The 25,351-nt window shown below is 41.4% G+C and overlaps 1 protein-coding gene across 3 annotated transcripts in view; it reads right to left on the minus strand.

Annotated features, from left to right (window-relative positions):
• Positions 1-25,351, minus strand: part of camkmt (calmodulin-lysine N-methyltransferase) — a 438,953-nt gene that overhangs the window by 90,452 nt on the left and 323,150 nt on the right. For all 3 annotated transcript variants that reach the window (XM_068045208.1, XM_068045207.1, XM_068045206.1), the window contains exons 4-6: positions 9,494-9,554; positions 1,960-2,014; positions 857-920 (exon numbers count right to left, since the gene is read on the minus strand). In XM_068045208.1, coding sequence (XP_067901309.1) covers positions 857-920; positions 1,960-2,014; positions 9,494-9,554 — 180 coding nt within the window. The remainder of the gene's footprint in view (positions 1-856; positions 921-1,959; positions 2,015-9,493; positions 9,555-25,351) is intronic.

Genomic DNA, 25,351 nt, shown 5'->3' on the forward strand with positions numbered 1-25,351 from the left:
TGCTCGAAAGGAGCTTTACAGAAGAGAAATGGATGCCGAGCAGTAGTGGAAAAGCTGGAGGAGATAACTGGAAGCAAGATTAAAAAGATAGAAGCACTCTAAGAGAGAAGGATAAAGGCAAAAGAGTTTGAGTAGGGGCTGCAGGGATAGAATCATGCTGAAGACTTTGTTATTGATGGGGTTTGGTGGGGGAGGGGGTGAGGGGCTGCACAGGAAGCCAGAGTCTGAGGATCTCATATCACGTACTGGGCTGTAGGGCTGAGGAAGGTTGCAGAGGTAGTGTGCAGCAAAGCTGCAGGGAAAATCTACGAGAGTCTTTTCACTCCTTCCCAGGAATTTCATATAATACTAACTTCGTATAAAGTTTCTAGAATAGTGAGATTAATTCAGTGCTCTTGTTTTTTGTTTGATTGGGTAAATAATTTTAAGCTACTTCCATCTACCTTGTTTTCAAAAGCATCCATGACTTGGCTTAATGAACACAAAATGAATTCTAGTTTACTCTTATCATAAGGGAAATGAATAACAAGCAAGCCTCATACCTGGAATAAAAATAGAAAATGATGGGAGATGCAGAGCAGATCAAATAACATCTGAATGGGAAAGAAAGGTGTTGGCTTTTGGGTGTAACAATTGCCATTTCCAAGTTGTTCCTTTTTATTCTAGATTTCCTGTATTTGTGGGTTTTCTTTTTGAAATCATGAGTTATTTCTAGAAATTCATCAGGTCTTTTCTTTTTTCATGCTATTCGATTGAAAACAAATATAGTACAATTCTAGTAATTACCAAACCACAAATTCTTTTTACATTTAAAAAACTTTTGAGCTTTGAGATGAGATTGCTTGAGGAAGGATACTTTTGATGGCTTTTTCATTCCCATCAGTTAATAGAAGTTCTTTGACATCTGCAGAAATAGCAACCTGCAAAAAGAAAATAGCATTGAACGATGAGCAAATATGCTTGTCTTGTGTGGAAGTGAAGACAGAAGTGACAAGCCTTCAGTATCATGCTTCTTCACCTATTTCTTAGTAACAATCTTCAATCTTTTTTCATTTTATGTCTGCATTATTTTAATCATTCAATCAAATCAGTCAATACTTTTATCATTCCATTTGCGGGAGCCTCTATCTTGCTATCATTCTGTTCGGTAATTGGATTGTGACAGTGGATGATGGTATTCTGAGAGGCTTTCATTTGCAGCCTTCTGTTTATCTAGTACAGCCATCATACTAGGCTGTCACTCTGCCTTTCAGTCTGCCTCTGTCTGCCCGCCTGATGCCCTTCACATAACTTTGCATTGGAGGCAGATGGCTTTGTAAGGGTAATTTTTTTTTGTGTCTGCCTGTGCGTGTAGCTGACATGCTCGTACATTTGTGAATAACCTAGACACATTATATAAGAGTACGACAGGTTTGTCAAATGTCAATCAGTGCAACAATATGCTTTTTATTTGGAGAGAAATAAAAACTTGTCTCTGCTCCACTGCAGTGGTACATAATATCTGCTCAACACATGACTCAGAGCTTAAAGAATGCAAGGGTGACAGCTCCTGAATGGTCAACCTAAGTTAAAAGAATCTAATTACTGGAAGTCTGGATCATGTTTGTTGATATAATAATACAGCCAAACATTAACAACTATATCATAGTGCTCCAACTGTGATTATTTTTTGCTGATGCTTTTCATGCATTTGGGAAAACGGACTGTCAACTGAAATGCTTTGACTGTGACAATGAAAGTAGCTCTTCTTGGGGCCTGCAATGTCACAACAAGGGATATTGAGTACACCCAGATGAAATACTTCTGTTCATCTAAAGCAACCATCAAAATCAATATGATACAAAAGCAAGTCAATCTAAAGGGTCTCTCAAGACTGTACAGCTTGACCGCAACTGATGCAGATGACAGTCCCTATGGTGGGGGTGGAGGGGGGAATAGAAGAGAATTGAGAAGACCTACCATGAGCCCAGCCAAGCATGTCATTCCACCTCCCAGTTCACAAACCGCAAGGCCTCTGCAAAATAAATAACATTTAAAGAAAAAGGAAATTATAGAACTCAATGCAAATTAGGCAGTGTGATTTTGGAAGCATATACATTACAGCACAATTCAACATCCACAGAAACACATCAACAAGCAGGAAGTTACAAAGATATGAAAGGCAGAAGTGTTGCTGCTTCACTGGGCCACCACATGTAGCTTGCTTTTTAAAAATAATTATATAAAAAATAATTGTGTGGCATGCTAAGCAGTGGGGGTTCTCATTAGCGTTCACTGCAACACTAACACTGCTGTGCTGCAAATCTGAAAAGGTTCCTTTTTTTTCCAGAGAGGCTCTGTGTCTTGATTGTGCCTCCTGTGATGGCACAGTGAATCTGTGAGGAAAGGCTAAACAAAAGAGAGGCAGGAGGAGTTTGAATGTTTCCTTCAGCCAAATACTTGTTCAACTCACTAACTACTGTAATAGAAGAAAGGCAAGGCAAATAGATTCAGTGGTTCAGCATATTTAAAGGGAGATTTCAGCACAGGACCACTTTGCATATCTTTAGAAGTAGTTTGAAAAAATTATAACAAACATCTTTTCATTTGTGTTAATTTGATGAATACTTCTACTTTAGCTGTGAATGGCATCATCTAGAAAAGCTAGTTGGAGGAGTTACGGATATCAACTGTGCAAGGGAGTTGGATTAAAGTACACAGCTGAAACAACTAAATCACTGTAGTATCCAGAGTAAATGACTAATACTAATTCAAATATCTTTGGACTCAGTAATTGATCCCAATCTATTTCTTAGATAATGTGATTAAGCTTAGTATTTTAACTGAGCAAATGGATACATAAAAAGATTAATACTAACTGTATCCCTTCCTCATTTTCTCCCCTTGTCCCCTACAGGTACTCATTAATGGTGGGTTATCATCCCACAGGTACTTCACCCAAGTTGCCATTCTGTGTGTTTAATCCTTGACACTTAGTGCTGGCAAACTACACTATCATGCAAGGCATCGCAGCCGATCCTGATTCTGTCCTTACCAGCTGTATATACTCATGCACATTCCAGCAGGGGTCTCCAGAGACCAATCAGGAGTGAAAGCCCTACTGATCTTTGCCCCCTTCTTTAGTCCAGGGGCACTGCTGACTGCCAACTGTGATTATCTAACTCAGCTCCTGCTGGGAATAAAAGCAGGGACCCTCCTAGTCTGTAGGACTCAGCTCCACACTGGGAGGCGGCCTTCCCAATTGTGCCCTTGGAGGAGCCATGATTCCTTTTCAAATAGCTATTTCTTTAAAATGGGAGTACTGACGATGAAAAAAATACCAAAATAAAACAATAACGTAGGCACAAGTGAAGCCACTCAAATCAACTGTATCTAATAACACATTCAAAGGACTTATCACACTGTTTCACGAAGAGAGATCAGCACAGGCAGATCTGCAGGGTTGTTGCAAGGATTTTGCCAAACCATAACTGTGGGCACTACCGCCTGATGTTGCAGCCAATACCCGGCATTGCACACGTTTCCTTTTCAGAAAATGGACCAATTTAAAAACTGATTTGTCTTCATCGTACCCCAACAAATTCAGAGCTCTCATTACATCCTTTTTAAGAAAAGCCGAAAAAGTATCCTCTGTTTCGGTAATGGCCTGACAACCTCTGCTATCATTTGACTGTTTAAAATATTACTTTTTAATTGAAATTGGTTCAATTGTGAACAAGAGAAAATTTCTAACGTGAGATTATTCAGCTGTCAAGTCAAAACCCAGAAATGCAACTGTATTTAAAATGTATGAGGCCTTCCACTCTCTCTCCTCTATAAGATCAGGCCTGACGCACTGTAAATGCTTAGAGACAACACTAGATCAGCTGATGTAAATTTCCTTTCCGAAACAATAAAGGAAAATAAGTATACATGTTGATTAAAATATTACTGTCATGAAGACCCCACCTGCCAAGAATGAGGCATATTAATTTCATTATATGAACATTAATTTTAAACTGTTGCTGAAATTAAGAAATGACTTGTTTAAAGACATCAGCAGTGGCTGGAAAACATTTGCATACTAAGAGACAGTGCCTGGAGACAATAGAACAGCCCCCCGATCCAATTAACCCAAATGCATTTTGATCACCAGACACTGAATGTGTACGAAAGCCAGCATTTCATGGTCTCTGCTAAGATGGAGAATCCACAAACGCAAGGCTTTGTTAAAACAGCTATTCACATAACTAACCTGTTGGCCCAAGTTTTGTTTGAACTGCTCACAGCACAGTTTGGGTCAGATTGCAACTGAACTTGGAAGACAGTCTCCCTCCTGGCTAGCTCTCTCGCTCTGTCACACAAATCTCCGGATCCACTGAAGTCACTTAAACCTCAAGAGAGAAAAGACTCCTACATCGAAACAAGTTTTAAAGCGTGCACTGGGCCCCAATGAAACGGCAACATTTACCGGAAATCAAAGACTCTACATCGAACTCAAAGGACCGTAAATAACTCCCAGCTATTGCCTCAAACCTTTCTTCTTTGTTCTTTCTACTTTTCTGTCTCTATTTGCGTGTGTGTTTATCGCATAAGCACGTTGGTGTGTTCTTGTCACGTATTCATAGTCGTTAACCGAATTAGACTTTAAGGTTAATAATCTTCCACATTTCTTGTTTAAATCTAACCTGTCTGGTTGATTTCTTTGCCTTACAATTGGAGAGCAGTGAACAAGGATTCACTGAGGGGGAGCTAAAAGCACGGTGTTTTAAAAATTAAACCCTGTTACGGTCAAACCAGGCAAAGGCTGAGAGGGAACCCCTAAACCCCTTTCTCACCTGGTTGTAGCAGAAATTTGGGGCTCGTCCGGGATTTAACCCACAGACAAACGAGACATTGGAAGTGGGAAGTCAAATTGATCCCAATCAAAAACAGAAAAGATTTTTTGTGTGTGCTAGAATACTAACATGTCTGTGACTGAAGCCAATAGCTCCCCAAACCAGGGTGAGGTAACTTGGGATAAGTTAAAAGCACTGTATATAGAATAGTTGAGAAAAATGGCTGAGCAGTGTGGGATCACTGTTCGTGCCAAGGCTACTAAGTCTGAACTCCTAAGACTAGTGGCCAACCACTTTTCCTTTGAATCTGAAGAAGCAGAAACAGGGTTAGAAATAGACTCTGACAGAGTATTGCTAGCAAAGATACAATTGGAACAGAGGAAACTTAAATTTGAAAAGAGAGAGAGGAGAAAGAGAAAGAGCCTTCCAAAAGGAACGTGAGGAAAGGGGAAGAGGAAGAGAGAGACAGAAGAAAGAAAAAGCAAGACAGGAAAAAGAGAGTGGAGAGAGAGAAAGAAAGAACCTTTCAGAAGGTATGTGAAGAAAAAGAGAGAGGAGAGAAAGAGAAAGCAAGAGAGGAGAGGGAGAAAGAGCCTTCCAGAAGGAATGCGAAGAGTGAGAGCTGAGGCGGCTTGAGTTAACTAGGGGGTGACAGAGTAACCCCAGTGAAAGCATGGCCAATATGGAGGATCGTAAATCAGGGCTAGGTACAGAATTGTTAACATTTTCCCAATTGATTCCAAAATTCAATGAAGGAGAGGTGGAAGCATTTTTGTGTCTTTTGAAAAACTGGCAAAGCAGTTAAAGTGGCCATCTGAGGCTTGGATTCTCCTGCTACAAAACAAGCCAACTGGAAAAGCCCATGAGGTTTATTCCCTGTTGCCGGATGAGAGTTCATCCAATTATGAACTGACAAAAATTGCTATCCTTGGAGTATATGAGTCAGTACCGGAAGCCTATCGCCAGAAGTTTAGAACCCTCAAAAAGCAAGCTGATCAAATTTACCTGGAGTTTGAGAGAAATAAGCATCTGGCTTTTGACCAGTGGCTGAGGGCTCTTTAAAGTGCAGCTCAGCTATGAAAATCTCAGAGAGGTAATTTTGCTCGAGGAATTTAAAAACTTTCTCCCACTCTCCATAAAGAAACTTGTAGAGGAACAGAAGGTTCATAGAGCCCAGCAAGCCACAATTCTGGCTGATGAGTTTGCTCTCATTTATAAGTCGGTTTCCCAGGGGAAAACCTTTCCTAGTCACCCCCACAAATCCGAAAAGGACAAAAGGTGGGAAGGTGCTAGAAGCCCAAGCAGTCCTGGGAGGGAAAGAAAATCAGGAGACACAGGGGGCCTTCCTCCAGCCAAAAGGGAAGGTGCTGTAAGTAGGAGAGAGACCCGGAGGATGGTATGCGTCCATTGTAATAAAGCAGGGCATCAAAAAGCTGACTGCTGGAAACTAAAGGGAAAACCTGTAGGGTTAATCAGGGCACACCCGCCCAGTGAAGGAGAAGGGACCCTGATGGAAAGCATAGCAGAACAAGCTGTGGCTTTAACTGCAGTAATAGTAAGACCCAGGAAGCCTACTGCTGCAAATGCAGGAATATTTAATAGGGTTCCTGAAGGTTATCAGGATTTTGTGTCTGAAGGGAGAGTAACCACATACCCCTCGAGTGGGGCAAGCAAGCCCATAGTAATCCTCAGGGACACAGGGGCCACTAGATCCCTTTTACTGGGAAAAGGCATGACCTTTCCCCCAGAGAGTGCAGTAAATACCATAATGCTGGTAACTGGTATTGGAAGGCAGTGTATGCCTGTACTGTTATGCTTGGAGTGCGACCTTAGTTTTGGGACCGGTGCCCGTAGGGATTGCCCCTAGTTTGCCTGTGGATGGGGTTGACCTGCTCCTAGGTAATGAACTGGCCGGGGCGAAGCTTCCCCAGTAGCGAAAAAGAGACCGCAGGAGTTCAGAGAGACAGGGCAGTGGCAGGAGACGGTCCCCTGCAGTTCCCCTGCATGTTTACTGAATGAGGCCACGGTCAAACCAGGTCACCCAGAGGAGACTGAATTGGCACTGCAGGCAGATAACCAGGAGGTCTGTCTGTATGAAACCTTCTTTGGAAAGTTAGAGGACCCAGGGAGTGAATTAAATGAATATTGCCTAACAGCGGCTCAGCGAGCCGATCGAGTATTGAGAGAGTTAGCACAGGTTGCCCAGTCTGAAATTGTAGCAGAGGGAGTCCCTGATTGCTACTATTTAAAGAATGAGGTACTGATGAGGAAGTGGAGTTCTCCTCACAGACTTGAGTGCAAGGAGTGGACAGCAGTTCACCAGTTAGTGGTGCCGTAGAGATACCGGAGAGAAATATTAAGAATGGCCTATGAGATTACAGTGGCTGTACATGTCAGTATAAGAAAAACCAAAGCCCGCATAAGACAGCAGTTTGCATGGCCAAAACTCCACAAAGATGTGGTGGAGTACTGTAGAGTTGCCACATGTGCCAGGTTGAAGGGGAAACCCCAACCTACAGTGAAATCTGCACCCCTAAGTCCTGTATCGGTGTTTGGAGAACCCTCTAGCAGAGGGCTGGTGAACTGTAAGGAACCCCTGCTGAGAACAAAACAGGACAGGCAGGCACAAGGCTGGCAAAAATTTAGAAAGGAAAGGGGAAAAACGGACCAAGAGGACAGGTTAAAGGAAGTACAGGAGGAATCCCGGATGAAAACCCCTACTGTCTGATCAGCCAACCCCGAAATGTTTGGAAAATTTGACCACACGTCCTCCTATGTAAATGCGGACACCAGAAGCACCACGCCAGAGTTGCTAACAGCATTTACAGAAACATGCATTGACAAAGAAAGTCCTCAAGAGAGCAGAGAAACCATGAGGGTGATGCCTCTGTTAGTCAAAGTGCCGCAGAGGAGTGCAGTAGAAACTAGGCAAATAACTGCAAGCAGGAGTGTCCCAGAGGACAAAGGGAAGATTAGCAAGGAATGCACCCCACAGTCATGAGAAAACCATGCACTAAGGTGAAAAGCCCTTGCATGACTCATAAAAGCACCGAGAGAGAGTTCAGGGTGGATCTGCCCACTGCCGACGCCCATGAGCAGAACTCCAACCTACGGCTAATTAAATCTAACCCTCCCCCTGCAAAGCTCAACAGGAGCAAAGACACCCTAGACAGTCATGGTAATGTGCAAACTGAAAAACTTCCCCAAAAGCCACATGTTTATTAGGAGGTCAAAAAGGGCAATTTAAAGCAGCACTGCTACCAAGAAAAGACAGACTGTAACAATTTTTAGGATTTCTGAATGAATGAGACAGATGCATGTGTGTTTTCCTGTAGCTACATTTCTCTCTCGTCCCTTTTAATGCAATGCTCTTCTAAAAATCGCATTTCATTCCGCTGGGTGTGGAGGTGTCATAAAGACCCCACCTGCCAAGAATGAGGCATATTAATTTTGTCATACGAACATTAATTTTAAACTGTTGCTGGGATTAAGAAATGACTTGTTTAAGGAGATCAGCAGTGGTTGGAAAACATTTGCATACTAGGAGACAGTGCCTGGAGACAATAGAACGGCCCCTCGGTCCAATAAACCCTAGTGGATTTTGATCACCAGACATTGAATGTGCAAGAAAGCCAGCATTTTAGGGTGTCTGCTAAGATGGAGATTCCACAAAGGCAGGAGTTTGTTAAAACAACTAGTCACATGACTAACCTGCTGGCCCAGGTTTTGTTTGAACTGCTCACAGCACAGTTTGGGTCAGATTGCAACTGAACTTGGAAGAAGAGAGCCTCTCTCCTGGCTAGCTCTCTCTCTCTCTCTTACAAATCTCCAGATCCACTGAAGTCACTTAAACGTCAAGAGAGAAAAGACTCCTACATCGAAACTAGTTTTAAAGAGTGCTCTGGGCCCCAACGAAATGGCAGGACTTACCGGAAATCAAAGACTCTACATCGAACTCAAAGGACCGTAAATAAATCCCAGCAATTGCCTCAAACCTTTCCCCTTTATTCTTTCTACTTTTCTGTCTGTATCTGTGTGTGTGTTTATTGCATCGCGTATTCGTAGTTGTTAACTGAATTAGTTTAAGGTTAATAAACTTCCACCTTTCTTGTATAAATCTAAGAAAACCTGTCTGGTTGATCTCTTTGCCTTACAACTGGAGAGCAGTGAACAAGGATTCTCTGAGGGGGAGCTGAAAACATGGTGTTTTAAAAATTAAACCCTGTTACTGTCAAACCAGGCAAAGGCTGAGAGGGAACCCCTGGACCCCTTTCTCACCTGGTCGTAACATTATACTAAAACAGAAAACAGAATGGTTTTATTTGAAAAAAATTTGATGGATGGTTTCACTGAATCTCTTATCACATTATATAGTGTGTGTGTGAATCCTGTCATTGCCTCTCTCCTGCCTGACCTTCACAATGAAGGTTCATTGATTGTAACTTTTATTTTCAAAAGGAAAAAACAAAGTGAAACCAAATGCCTTGAGTGGAAATCAAAAGTCTGACATATTTTACCAAGCAAGGGGCATATGCAGTGGTAATTTGGTACCTCCAGGTAATGCGCAAAGTCCAAATGCAAAAGGTATGATTCACCTTGAACTAGCTTGATTAATTTATAATCGAGATAAATCAGCACCAAATAAATGGAGAACCACCATAGATCCTTTCACGTACCTAAAGAAATCACTGTTTTTTATGCAGTAATAAGCCAATACCTCTTCTGAAGGCCAGATGCCTAGAACAAAATAAGAGCAAATGTTGTTAGCTACTGTACAACAGCATGAAATCATTACCTTTGTTTAAAGAGAAAAAAAATCTCACTGTATAATGCTATAGCTTCTAACCTGCATTTCCCATAGTTTGTTGCTAACCCAGACCACTGGTTAACTTGGCAAAATAATTCAAAGCTTTAGCTTTATATGAGGGAAAGAGTACGGATATTAATTACATAAATTGTGACAGTCACAGAAAACAAGAAGAAGAAAAAGGATTTCCAAAAATCAGAAATTATTGATTCAGGCAGCTGTCTGATATCAAACCATACTTGTGAGATAAAATAGCCCAGTACCAGAGCTTCACACATGCAGCTTTACTGATACCTAACAAAATGTGGAATGAAAGGGTCTGAAGAAACAGTCAACCATTTCTTGCCCCAAAAAGTGTACAGATGAGCTCAAAATTAAATCAATAAGTAAATGAATATTCAGCAATAAGCCATCCTATCAGCTGTCAGTTATCTATTGTCAGTTGAATCACACACCACTTACAAAAAAGCTTCCTTTGTATTTCTTTCAGAAGCAATAAACAATTTTAAAGCTTTGACGTAGAAAGCAGCAGAAATATGACAATCAAATCATAATCTTTATTTCTTTAATTATTTATGTGGTTTAATAATTATCATTTAAACAAACTAGGATTATCGACAAAAAAATTCTGGAGTTAGTCTGAATTACATGCATTACAAATTACAAAAATTGGAAATATATTTTGGACAGTAATTTTTTTTACCATTTTCCTATGTAGAAATGCAGTATTAAAACAAAAAGTCACATCAGCGACTGGTTGGAATAAGTTTAGGCCTTTTGTTTTGCATAAGGACAGGTTAAGTTTTTAAAAAGTTTCATTACAGACCAACATCTGACAACTCAAATTTTACCAAGTCTGAATTCCCTATGCTCAATTTTAGTGACAGGTGCGGATCACCCCTCCCGTTAAGGGTTAAAAAGCATTGAAAGCATCTCCCAGGAAGGAGACAGGACCAGGCCACACTCTGTAGATGTGAAAATCTGCGACATGATTGCTTAACCCGACTGCATCTTCACCAATACAGATTAGTACATTAACCTGCAATATCAGGTTTTCCTTCAACTTACACAGCAAGGATTTGACGCTGAACTAAAACATAAATGTGAATCCTAATTTTATCATTTTTCTGCTTTAGAACCTGCACAATAAGAATCATGTGAGTCATGTGACCACATTATTCACTACAACTTTGAATTGTTATTTAAATAATTTCAATGTTACCGAGACCACAATTCATACAATTAAAAAGATTCTATATGCCAGAGCGCAATTAAAATGTTGTAGTTTAATCTCACTGTTCAGAAAACGTATTCAACTATTTGAACTTCACTCTTATGATTTTTGTGGCCATCTGAACCCTTACATTAAATTGATCTTATTTGCTCCTAACCTAATGCTGTGTACAACAATACAAAGAAAGTCAAGGATGTACAGCAAAGGACCATGTTAGTTACGTTAAGGTTCCTGGGAAGCATTTGAACATTTGTTATTTTGAAACACCAAAGAATGCAGCAATAGTTCACATATCTTCATTAAATGTAATGTAGGAAACACGGCAGCTAATTTGCATGCCGCAAACTCCCACAAATAGCCATGAGATAATATACAGATAATCTGTTTCTGTGATTTTGATTGAGGGATAAATGTTGGCCAGGACAGTGGGGATACTTTCCCTGCTCTTCTTTGAAATAGCATCACGTGTTCTTTTACATCCACCTGATAAACTGAGGCCCCATCTGCCCTAACGTCTTATCTAAAAGAAGGCACATCTGACAGTGCAGCACTCCCTTTGTACTGCACTAGAGTGCGGTCTTTTGGATGAGATGTTAAACCGAATTGTTGTGCTCAAGTCCTGGAGTTCGACTCAAACTCAACTTTTTGTTTCAGAGGCAGGAATGCTACCAACTGATACTCAAATGTAACCTGATTTCAATAGGATCATCATTCCTACAGATGCTGGAGTATTCTGCAAGATTTTAACTGATTACACGGCTGTTGTGTGGTCAGTGATTAAAAAAACCCACAATGTGGTCATTTTCCCAGTAAGATTAAGTAGAGAATGTATCTGTGTATAACTGGCAACCTTCCCCTTCACGAAGGCACAGTTACTGGCAAGTTTCCAATTGAGAACAATGGATTTAATCAAAGTTTGTACCTGTCACACAGCAATAATACATTAAGGTTTGATTCTGGGACAGCAAACTATTGCCTTATTTAGCAAAAGGTGTCCCAATCTGTACTGCCTTTTTTATTTTCGAATCTTCTCCCCTTCTGTCCTCAAGGTGCTGACTAATGGTCAGCCCTCTGCGAACTCCTCCAAAGGGCCATTCTTGAGCATGTATACTGAGCTTCTGCAGGCTAGTCATCCATGGGGACTATCTTAGCTGTACCTAATATACATCTGACATGTGTTATTTTGGCACAGATCTGAAATTGAACTTGGGACATTCCTGGCCTGTATGGGTACATAGTACACTCACTTTACAAACAGAGCCAATGAGGAGCTGCGACTGAAATATTTTGAAAGCAAGAACATTGCAACCCTAAGACAGTATTAACAAATTATTGGCTGATATTCTATTTTAGGGCTGTGGTGCATTGGCAATGTGCAGCCCAAGTTCCTGAAAGTGCACCTCAGTAAGCATTGTTTTTAAGAAAGAAAGAAATTGTTTTTATATAGTGCCTTTCACAACCTCAGGGTGTCCCAATGTGCTTTACAGCCAATTAAGTACTTTTGAAGTGTAGTCACTGTTATAAAGTACAAAACATGCTTACCAATTTATAAATAGCAAGCTCCCTTAGACAGCAATGAGATAAATAACCAGATAATTTTGTTTTTTGGTGATGATGTTGGACAGATAAATTTTGTCCTTCAAATAGTGCCATGCAATTTCTAACGTCTCCAAGAGGGAAGAGGGAGCCTTGGTTTAATGTTTTATCCAAAACAAGAATATAGGCTGGGTGTTCAGCACATATTAATGGCTTCTCTTCCACTCCTGCACCATTACCTCTGGAGTCTCCCAACCAACAATCCTTGGGCTCCCCCTATTTATCTTTTACATGCTGCCCCTCAACTGAAAATACATCAGGTTCCAAATGTCACTGACAACAGATGGCCCTACCGCGCCACCACCTCTCCCAATCCCTCTACTGTCACTAAAATGTCAATCTGCTTGACCGACATCCAGTATTCGTGAGCAGAAATTTCTTCCAACTAAATATTGGTAAGACTGATGCAATTGTCCCTGGTTCCCAACACAAACTCAGTTCCCTAGGCACCAACTCTATCCGTCTCCCTGGCAACTGTTTTCGAGACTGAACCAGACTGCTCGCAACCTTGGTGTCATATTTGATCCAGAGATGAACTTCCGACCACATATCCGCCCCATCACTAAGACCGCTTGCTTCCACCTCCATAACATTGCCCGAATCTACGCCGCCTCAGCCCACCGATTGTTAAAGCCCTCATCCATGCCTTTCTTACCTTTAGACTTGACTATTCCAATGCACTCCTGGATGGCCACCCTCCATAAACACAAGCTCACTCAAAATTCTGCTGCCCATCTCCTAACTCGCACCAAGTCCCATTCACCCATCACCCCTGAGCTCGCCAATTTATCACCCAGTTGCACTATGCCTTAATTTTAAAATTCTCTTACTGTTTTCAAATCCATCCATGGCTTCACCCCTCCCTACCTCTGTAATCTCCGCCAGCCCTACAACCCTCTGAGATATCTGCGCTCCTCCAAATCTGTTTTTTTGTGCATCGCCGAATTTTTAAACTCCAGCATTGGTGGCTGTGCCTTCAACTGTCAAGGCCCTAACACTCTGGAATTCCCTCCATAAACCTCTCTTTCCTCCTACAAGAGGCTCTTAAAACTTACCTCTTTGACCTTTTGGTCATCTTAACATCACCTTAATGCTTCAGTGTCAAATTTTGTTTGATAATGGTCTTGAAGTGCCTTGGGACTTTTTGCAACATTGGAGGTGTAGTTTAACAAATGCACTTGTTGTTGTTGTTGTACTAAACGGTTTGTTTTAAAGTGATCATTGTTTTCCATGTTGAGGACATGAACTCCAACTTTATTGAGGCAGCTCAAGCAGGGTATTTTCTTCTGTTGAAAAAGCTGCCATCAGGCAAGCAAATGCCACTCTATTCAAAGCACTCTGTTTGTAACTGGGAGTCCATGCCTGGATAGGTGATAAATTACTTTCTCAGTTCACATGTGGAAAATGCACTATCTTCAACGTTAAACATGTCTGGCTAAACACTTCTCTGAAAAGTCAATTTGTGGAAAGAAACAAAGCTGATTTGTTAAACGCAGTCAACATTTTAACACTATCTCGTCACTGTGACCGATCTGAACTTAGCATTTTAGATGATTTGCACATTAACTAAGAAGTCAGATAATTCTTAAGCTTCCTCCATTTCAGATCCAATAATGGATAAAGGAGGATCTCCACATGATCAACTTGCAATCTACCCAAGCATACTGGTACTTTAGGATTAAGAACAAGGTTTTCATAACGTCAAAGTAAAACAAAAGCAGCTTTTAGAAAGCACTATTTTCTGGTAACGGCTATCAATATCATTCCAAAAGTTAAATCTTCATATGTATTCGTTATCCAGTAATTCTCTCCCCACCCAAAGCTTTTTAATCCATACATCATTTTCTTAGTAAAAATGTTCAATATTTCTATGATAAAAAAAAATGATTGATAGAAATATAAAATGAAAACAGAATACTGGAAATATACAGTAGAATGATCAAGGGATATTCAGAACTCAGAAAGACCACAGGCGGCACAGTGGCGCAGTGGTTAGCACCGCAGCCTCACAGCTCCAGGGACCCGGGTTCGATTCTGGGTACTGCCTGTGCGGAGTTTGCAAGTTCTCCCTGTGTCTGCATGGGTTTTCTCCGGGTGCTCCGGTTTCCTCCCACAAGCCAAAAGACTTGCAGGTTGGTAGGTAAATTGGTCATTATAAATTGCCCCTAGTATAGGTAGGTGGTAGCGATATATAGGGACAGGTGGGGATGTGGTAGGAATATGGGATTAGTGTAGGATTAGTATAAATGGGTGGTTAATGGTCGGCACAGACTCGGTGGGCTGAAGGGCCTGTTTCAGTGCTGTATCTCTAAACATCTAAACACCACCCAAAACATGAGTCACTCTTCACTACATCCAGCCATACAGTAACTGAACTGGGAATCTTTAATACTGACTATAGTGATGAAACCCTAAGAAAATTTTCCAGTCTAAAAATTCTGCAGGCCCTTTTGAGGGGGCAGAAGTTTGACATGATAGCACGTCCGCTTACTGCTTTTGTCCTGTTGAGCCTGTCCCCAATATCGGGGGTGAAGAAGTTATCAGAATATTCAGGGTGGCTGACCATGCCTGTAACAGAGCCACAGATGCTTGCCCTGAGGAAGCTTAAGTCTGAATGACGCCCTGCTACTCCAATAGGGACCACAGGAGACCTCAATCAAGCCAAAGAAGAGGCCTTAAAATTGTCCACTAGGGAGTAGAGGGCCAGTCTTGTAAATATAATTGATCCCTCTGGATTGATCATCTTTTTTTTCCTTTTTGGGACCTTCAGTTAACCCACAATGGGCCCTCTTAGCAGGCGTACATCCTACTGGGCCTCTTGGGGATAAGTCTAATTCCCTGATTGGTATGGCAACAAATCCAGACAAAACCCCTAAAGATGGATATTGATCTACTCGGGGTGGGAAGAAGCAGCACCCTGCCCCACCTGCCCGCAAGCCTCCACAGCACAACTGTGGGGCACATTATGAGGGGTGGAAACTCGGCCAATCCGGTGTCACCAAAATGCAGCCTTGTCACCAGAATTATCAAGTTAGGTGAAATTTCTTCCCCACCATTTTTATATTCCACCTACACAAAAAGGAAGAAATATCTCACAATTTTTTTTATTTACAACCAGTCCTTTCAGGAATTCTTATTTCCACTACAGACATGTGGAACTCTAGCAATTTGACTTAAGAAGAGTTAAGTATAGAACAACATGCAGTGAACTTTCAAATAAAAAGTACATTTTATTAGATGGTTCCATTCAAATGTGTAAAGATCACATTCACTTGGGTGTACTACAGCTAATGAAACAAAAATGTCATCAACTCTTAACACAAACTTAGTACAGTCCCATAGAAATAAATGGCTTAAAGCAGGGGAATTGCAAGTTTGATTCCTGGTTTGTCAGCTGATTTCAGCTGGATCAGAATAGGATGAAGTTCTCATTGGTTTGTGCTCATCAGCCTTGGCCTGGAGAGAAGGAAATAACTGGGCAGGGTGAGCCACAGGTTGCAACACAGAATCCCCTGCTGGAAGTCCGGTTGTGTGAAGTTACGCAAGGATAGAATCAGGGTTATTTATCGCTAATATGTTAAAAGTCCTGCACATAAGAACATAGGCACAGGAGTAGGCCATTCAGCTCTTCGAGCCTGCTTCAACATTCAATTAGATCATGCCTGATCAGCTACCTCAATGTCACTTTCCCACGATCTGAATGTCCCTTGATGTCATTAGTATCCAGAAATCAATCAATTTCTGTCTTGAACAATGATTGAGCTTCCACAGCCCTCTGGGGTAGAGAATTCCAAAGATTCACCACCCTCTAAGTAAAGAAATTGTCCTCATCTCAGTCTTAAACGGCCTACCTCTTATTATGAGATTATGTCCCCTGGTTCTAGACTCAGCCAGGGGGAACATCCTATCTACATCCACTCTGTCACGCCCTGTAAGAATTTTGTAAATTACAATGAGATCATCTCTCATTCTTCGAAACTCTAGAGAATACAGGCCCAATTTCTGCAATCTCTCCTCATAAGACCATCTCAGGGATTAGTCTGGTGAACCTCCATTGCACTCCCTCTATGGCAAGTACATCCTTCCTTAGATAAGGAGACCAAAACTGTACACAAGACTCCAAGTGTGGTCTCATCTAGGCTTTATACAATTGCAGCAAGACATCTTTACTTCTGTACTCTAATCCCCTTGTGATGTAGGCCAACATACCATTTGCCTTTTTACTGATTGTTGCACCTGCATCCTAACTTTTAGTGACTCATGAACAAGGACACCCAGGTCCCTTTGGACATCAACACTTCCCAACCACTCACCATTTAATAAATATTCTGTCTTTCTGTTCTTTTCTACCAAAGTGGATAACTTCACACTTATTCACATTATATTCCATCTGCCTGTCACTTGCCTGTCCAAGTCCCCTTGAAGCCTCCTTGCATCTTCCTCATAACTTATATTCCCACCTAGTTTTGTGTCATCAGCAAATTTGGAAATATTACAATTGGTCCACACATCCAAATCATTTATACGGCACGTTTCTTGCAAATGTTCCTGTCACACTCATGTAATGTTCAAACGTTTTATTTCCAATCCCCTCTGTTATATTAGCCTCTGACTGAGTCCTCCATGGCCCTGATTTGAATTGCCAAGGTAGGTGGTACTGTTTTTCCATAGTGCCCTGTGCCAGAGGCGCACGAAAATCATGCCTCTTGCCACCTCTCCCATTCTTGAACCTTTCTGATTATTGGTCGCCTTTCTCCTTTCCTCACTTGCTGCTCCCTATTCCCTTCTGCTGCCTCACACTATTCCTGCCCACCTTTCCTCCTTCCTGCTGGTGTGCATAGCAAAAGAGCAGCAATTGCTTTTAAGAGCTCAAAGCCATTTCCTGGGTCCTGGCCAGGAACATAGCAATAAGGTCTTTGTGGGAGCAGCAAATGCTCACAAACTGCTTTCCTGGCTGAGCTGGAAGCTGTGTATTATTTATTTAAAGCACATAATGTGCTTATGCTGTTATTGCTAAAATACATTTGGTGTTTACTGTATAATGACAATGAGCACTTTAAGTAACTGGAACAAGGCTCCAATTTCTTTTGTGGGTGGGGGGGGGGGGGGGGTGGCATAATTCATTAAGACTTAAAGCCCTCAGTCCCACAATACCATAATTAAAAATTCGCTCACTTAATTAACTCAAATTAGTGTTTTTAATGATGTACTGTACAATATACAGCATAAAACACAATATTTTCCAACTGACTTTGAGCAACACCATGAGATATTTGTTATTACAAAATAAAAACCACTGCAAGAGCATTTGGAATGGCCGATCGGTGCAGACATCTCATACTTACTGCCATACTGTCGGTTCTACATCTTTCAAGACAATTCCCTCAAAAGTATTTTGACTTTTATTTTCCAAAAGTGATACAGATTCAGTGAATGATAATGGGATGTGGCTGTTCTACTCGAGAATTGAGCACAGACTCTAGACTGACACTTTTGTACAGTACTGAGGGAGTGCTGCACTGTCAGAGGTGCTTTTTTTTGGAACAGACTTTAAACTTAGGTCCTGTCTGCCCACTCAGTTAGGTATAAAATATCCCATAGCACTGTTCTGAGGAGGAGCAGAGGCATTTTCATGACAACCTTTGTATTTATTGCAAAGGGGATGGAGTATAAAAGTAGGGTAGTCTTGCTATAACTGTACAGAGCATTGTTGTACAGGGCATTGGTGAGACCACACCTAGAGTACTGCATACAGTTTTGGTCTTACTTATGGAGGGACATACTTACAGTGGAAGCAGTTCAGAGAATGTTCACTCGACTGATTCCTGGGATGAAGGAGCTGTCTTATGAGGAAAGGTTGAGCAGGTTCAACCTATACTCATTGGAGTGTAGAAGAATGAAAGGTCATCTTATTGAAACATTTAAGATAGTGAGGGCCCTTGACAGGGTAGATTCTGAGAGGATGTTTCCCCTTGTGGGAGAATCTAGAAATAGGAGTCACAGTTTAAAAGTAAGGGGCCTCCCTTTTACAACAAAGATGAGGAAGAATTATTCTCTCAGAGGGTCATTAATCTTTGGAATTCTCTTCACCAGAGAGCAGTGGAGGCTGTTTCATTGAATATATTCAAGGCCAAGTTAGACAGATTTTTGATCTCCAAGGGAGTCAAGGGTTTTGGGGGACAGGCACGAAAAGTAGAGTTAAGGTCACAATCAGATCAGCCATGGTCTTACTGAATAGCAGGGCAGGCATGAAGGGCTGAATGGCCTACACCTGTTCCTGTTTCTTCTGTTCTTATGACCTGGTCAATATTTATCCCTCATTCTATATCACTAAAAACAGATTATCTACTCACTAGAACACTGCTGTTTGTGTGACCTTGATGTGCACAAATTGGCTGCTGCGTTTCTTAAATAAAAACAGCTGGAAATACTCAGCAGGTCACACAGCATCTGTGGAGAGAGAAGCAGAGTTAACATTTCAGGTCTGTGTGACCTTTCATCAGCCCCTCCAGGAGGCCGCCAAGTAAAACTTGGCAGCCTCCTTGTGGGCTGGGGGGGGGGGGGGGGTGGCATCCTGATTGGGCACCCTATACCCCATGGTGACCGCCCCCCGCCCCACAGTCCAACTGCCCCCACTCCACAACACATCCCCCACCGCCCCCCAACCAAACCAGAGTTGAAGTTAGTTGGCCACTTAAGGGCCTTGATTGGCCTAGGGCGGATGGGCTGTTTCTCACCACCGCCCTCATAAAATTGCAGCAGGGGTGGGAAGGCATCGGGAACAACCCCTCCCACCTCCCACTCAATTTTATGACCCCCCTCCCCCCACCAGCCCACTCCTGTGGGGGTGGCATAAAATTCCGGCCAGGATGTCCTAAGGTTGTGAAAGGTGCCGCATAAATGCAAGTTGTTCCTGCTGCTCTTACAAAACAATCGGTTTTCATGCACACATAGCTGCGTTATTCATACCAGGAGCTGCAGATACCAACAGATTAAGAGGTTTTCCTCCAAGATTGACTACAATTACTAATTGCAATTGATGTGCAGTACTAGTTGCATGAGATTACCTTTCCTGGATCGTTTCACTGCTGCCTCATGGCAGAACAGCATAAACCCCAGTATCATTACACTGCATGCTTGCTGCCAAAATGGTGCAAACGGAGTTACCGTACCAACACCAAACATCCTGTATAATGATGGCATGTTCAGCAAAGACACCAATTTCCAGGCTGCATCTTGAATTTGAATATAACAGCAACAGATATTACTGGCATCTTTTCTGTACGCCACTGAACATTACATCTATCCCCATGGACGCAGAGTTAAGTGATTGAAGATAGGACAGTGATGGGGTCTCAGCCGCATTAGACTGGGAACAGGGAGGAGGGAAATTAGCCAGGATTCCTGTGGCTGGTTGATATTCAGTGTTTCCCTAATCCGAAAGTCTGCACATGTGGGTGTCTGGTGATGACAATCTATTTCAATTGTGATGTTTCTACAATTGTATATCTTGCGAACATTCTTTTTCTAGGGTCACACATGGAGATTGACCACTTAGGCAAGGTATTGGTGGGCAGCAGATGCATGTGGAATCACATCTCAGTGTGACTCAGTATCTTCAAGAAGGGAGGGAAAAAAACAATTAGACTTACCAACTGATTGACTGTAGTTTCTCATTAATTTCAGTTTTCTAAAATTCACACCAGAGCTCAAAGGCTCTTGGGTAGATAACAGAAATTACGCGCATTTTGACAGTTATCAAGTGAATTCAGTACTTCAAAGGGTTAAGGTAAAGTTTTTTAATTTCATGATAGCCCAATTAACTATATCAACTAGTTGGAGGCACATGGCCAAAATGTTACTGAGCCAAAGTGTCTTAAGGTTCACTTCTGTGGAGTATAAACTCCCAGCTAATCCTTTTTTTGTAACATTCAAGAAATTACCCAATATGGGAAACACAGACCATAATTTCTTCTGGATGATTATCAACATTTTTCATGTCAATTTCCTATTTCATAATGCTATCAGCAATGCAGATTTTTTTGTGCACTGATTAACAACAGCAAACAACATTACCTCACATAGCAAAACATTTCAAGGTTCTTCACTGGGAAGTGGGGAAGGAGAGATTCAAACACGCGCAGATGTTCCATTCGTCACCTCCCTCCTTGCAGTCTTGGGATGTTAAAGGCACCATCAATGTGCACATATGTTATGCAAAGTAGTGTGACCAATGTCAGTGATACCAAATCACATTACAGACAGTGAATGGTTTGGGTGAAAATAACTTTGTTCTTCATTTTTAAAAATTGTTTGCACGTGATATATATGTGGACTTCAGAGAAAAACAGGGCCATGGTGACCTAGGATGCTTTCCAGGGTTGACTGGCTTACCAACACACACTGTCTAGGATAAATAGATGAAGAATAAGTACTTGGCTAAGGTACTGGAGGGTTGCCTACACGCATGGTAGCAAGAGTTGGTACTTACAGGAGGAAACAATTGGGGAGGAGAAAAAAGGAGCAGAATCAACAACAAAAATGGCAGCAGAACACAGTTGAGGATGTGTATAATGATTACTGCATTCAAATCTAAAACCAATGATAACCAACAATTGTGTCGTCAATTAGTACTGTAATATTGTGACAGATCCAGAAGTTGCTCGTACTGTACATAGCAGTCAGAGTGCGTCATATCTCATTTCATTGCTACCTTATAATAAAGACAAAATGATAGTTACCAACATTAAAAAAATCCAACATATACATATATATTTTTATGACATCAGCACAAAGTAATTAAAAGCTACAAAAAATTCATTTTGTAATATGAAAAATCTTCATGTTCAAACTATAAAAACGGCTGTGCCTGACATAGTGAGCAGTAGGGCACTTGGATAGTATTGCATTGTCTTGCTCTCCAGGCTTTACTAGATTTTTTTTACTTTAGTATTTATCTGGGATTGTGATAGCTCAGTTATCTGCCTCCAAATGCCGGATTGAGAGAATCTCATCAACCAGAGACCAGCTGCATGATGGGCAGTTAATAGATATATCAGACCTCAGGATATATGCTAAGCTGAAGAGATGATTGGTCGGTTGATTTTACTGATTGATTAGCATAGGCTGAATGGGTTCCTTCTTGACAACCCAAGATTACGCTTCAGCTAAGCTCAAATTGCTTACTCTCTTCCTAGTGAGTTTTCAAATAACAGCCCTGTCACCGGGGTTCTCTGGAGACTTTTATATAGAAAAGAGAAAAAAAAAATCAGGCAAAGATAGAAAACTGAGTAACAACAATCAGTAAAGGTTTGAGAATAATAATATTATAAAAAACACACAGCAGTGACCTTTCTAACAATCCTCTCCGCAAAGCCATTATTCAGCATTTCCAAACCCCCTGCCTGTGCAAACATGGATTAGGTTGTCATCTAACTTTGGCTAAGTGGTTCATTAAGGAGGTTAAAAACTGCATTAACAAACAGGGCTGGCCCCCTCAGATTTTTTTTCTCCCTATCAGCTAAGCGGCAGGGGATCAGCTGCAGCTCAATCCCTCAGCTGAACAGCCGGAATACAACCCATTGAACAGACTAAGAACAAGACTGCTCATTGGCACTTGTTTTTGCAAACAAAAGTCCACTAGATGCACATTACATGCGGCATATGCTTACTGTAAAATGGAATCGGATTCTTTTATAGAAATAAGACTAAATCCAGCCTTTGGAGACCAGCTACCTTATTGCTTGTACAATGCTGCCTAACGTGATCCAGCCTGCAGCCCTCAGAGGATGAAGGCACTGATATCCGAGGGCAGAAGATTTAAAAAAATAAAAAAGATTTTTGAATTTGATTTAAGAGATAACATGATACTGGAGGCAGCTCCCAGGAGCTGTTTTTATAGATTCATTCTGAAACTTAAGACAAGAAGTTAAAGCTTTACTGGGGGTTAGTGGCAGCATATTGAGTTATCATTTCAGGCTACTCAGGGCAAGAAAGAGACTTTATTATCAGATGGCAATGTTAGAAGTGCGATTTTCTCCCTCCCCTCTCTTGTTCTCTTTTCACATCTTGATGCCTTTTAAATGTCACTTATTTTACATGAAGCTCTTTGCAGAGACATGAGTCAACAGCAATCACAACCATTATCCCCCACAGCGAGCCCTGGTCCTAATGCATTATGACACCTTAGCTGGCCAGCCACTGATTTACCTTTCCACTTCTCAGGGAATTAAGTGGCATCATGTGAAATGGTTGTGATATGAACAGCATGTGCATAACTGGTATTAAATTTACCTCTTGGTCTAAGTGAATTTTAGTCGCTGCGGACTTAATCAAAGTGAAAGCCGAAGACGGGAATTGCATCCGGCCAGAACCGCTCCACCCCTGGGTTGCGGCGATTTGGTGTGTGTGTGTGTGTTTTTTTTTATCTCCTGTGCAAGCTGGCAGAAGTTTGAAGTAAAGAGATAATCCGGAGCGGGTGTCTCTATGAAATAACATCCTTACATGAAGGGGCTTTTAGCTGTCTGCTGCTACGCCTATCAGAGAGAGTGTGACAATCTCATTTTCCTGAGCACCCATGAAGAGGAAATAATAGCCAGAACTGTAATGGTTATTACTGACCCCACATCATCCATTATCCGCTGAACAGTCGGAAACTCCGTTTTACATGCATTATGGGAAATTAAAGGACTATTAGAAAACAATTACAGTTCATTTAAATTAACTGCAACACAGGGATCAATTGAAAAAATTCCCAATAAATCAACGCAGTAAACATCATTTTCATCGATGAATAATATATACATTCTTCATTCCTTTTGGGATGAAGAACTAATACTTATGAAAGAAAATTGTGAGAATTTATAATAACTAGATAAATCTGGTTATGCTATTTATTAGATAAATATGATCAAAATAATTCCAAATTTTTAAAATAGTTTTTCAGCAACATTAAAACCATTCTAATTATGGAATACTCTTTTTGGTTAAAATATTGACACTCTGATATAAGAATCGAATGTCTGCCATGGAATTTTCCATTATGATGCAGAAAGCACGCACTCAAGTTAAAATGATAAAACAAATTTGTCACAACGCCGCAACATTTTGCTTTAACTTCCATTATTTCCTGTCCAATTCCAATTGGCTGCCTTGGGTTTTCAATATTGGGCTGGTGCTATTTTAGCAACCTCCCCCCACCTGTATTATTTGTCATCCAGTTGATTGTGCACTGCTTCAAGAAAACTTGAGAGAACTAAGGTCAGGATGCTGCCTCTCCTCCTTTGGAGTATAACAACAACTTGCATTAATATAGCACCTTTAATGTAGTAAAACTTCCCAAGGTGCAAACATTTGAACTGAGCCATATAAGGAGATATTAGAACAGGTGGTCAAAGCGGTAGCTTTTAAGCAGCATCTTAAAGGAGGAGAGAGACATAAAGTGGCAGAGGGACTTGGGGAGGAAACTCCAGGGAATTCTACAGCAATTCAATCATGTGAAGATCACAAATGGTTAATGTACACTGGTTACATCTATGGCAATTGACACATTAAAACACACAAGCAGCTGTATTATTTCTCATGGTCTTCGAGGCAAACCCTGCTTGAAATCTGTTACGGGTAAACAAAACATGTCTTCATTACCCAGTAACCTTGGTGGTTGAGACCTGCATCTCAACCAGGTAAGTCAAAGGTTCTGGTTCTACCTGCTGCTGCTGGGACTGAGTTCACAAGTTATTCTCCAAGGCAGTAGACTTCATATTACGTTGGTGGTGGGAGGTTGGAGACAGGAAGGAGGTGTTCCATTTCAGCTCCTGTTTCAAAATGACATAAGGAAAGAACACATAGAATGACAATGGAGAAATCAGGTGCACCCAGATGGCACAGGCTCTTGCTCGTACACAAGTGAGGAAAAGGGAAGTAGAATGAGGCCTCAAAAAAGAGTGAAATGCTATGCTGAGTCATCTAATGTCAGTCAAGAGAAGAGCGAACCATTCACTGACTCCTGTATTGTACTTTGGCCTTGGACAGCCCCCTTTTGCTTTGACAAAGCCTTCATTCTTCCTTTTCGAGCCCGCATACATGGTTGGGGCATTCCAAAAGGATTCTTGGGAAGGGCTTGGGATGCCCAAGGATTCCTTTCGGGCCCCGCCTGAACACTCCTACAAATCCTCCCAAGGAATTAAAATGTTACTTACCTTGACCTCCTCTGGTCACTCTCCAACATCCTGCTAGGTTTCTCTGGTGCGTTTTACAGCATGCAAGCCCCACCCTGAGTCTTCATTAAAATCCTATTGCAGCACTGATGATGTCATCTGGCTGTGACTTTTAGATTTAAATTAGAATCCTGCGTACTTGCTGCAGAAAACTTGACCAATTTCAAGTCGGCGAAGATATAATTCCATCAGGAAGGAACAATGCAGCCTCCGGCCAGTAAATGCACTCGGCCAATTTTTGACTTCTCTCACACACTGTTACTGCCTGGCTGGGGGGGAATGAGGTGGGAGAAATGAGGTGGGTTAAAACTCGACCGCACTGCGAGCGCAACCACAGTCCAACCCTCTCTGCTCTATGCATCCCAATTTATGAGTCCAAATGTGAGACAGTACCTTCAAAGAGTGACAGAAAATTGGAAGCAAAATCAGAGAAAGGAAGTGATCCTTTTCAAGGTTTAAAAAATACAGCTTTTACAAGCAGGTAAAAGTTGCTGCAGATCCCAAAGGAATCACAGAAGCAGCAATTGTCACTGTGCACAGCAAGGCTGATGATTATTCATATGTTCTGCATCTCATTCTGCAGCTCCCAATGATATACATTACTGTCACTGCAAACATTTCCAATGTTTTTCTAAACTGTGGATCTGACAGGTTCACAGAAGTGTTATTTATATGGTCCCTG

The sequence above is a fragment of the Heterodontus francisci genome, chromosome 13 (assembly GCF_036365525.1).
Source record: "Heterodontus francisci isolate sHetFra1 chromosome 13, sHetFra1.hap1, whole genome shotgun sequence".
Taxonomy (NCBI): Eukaryota; Metazoa; Chordata; class Chondrichthyes; order Heterodontiformes; family Heterodontidae; genus Heterodontus; species Heterodontus francisci.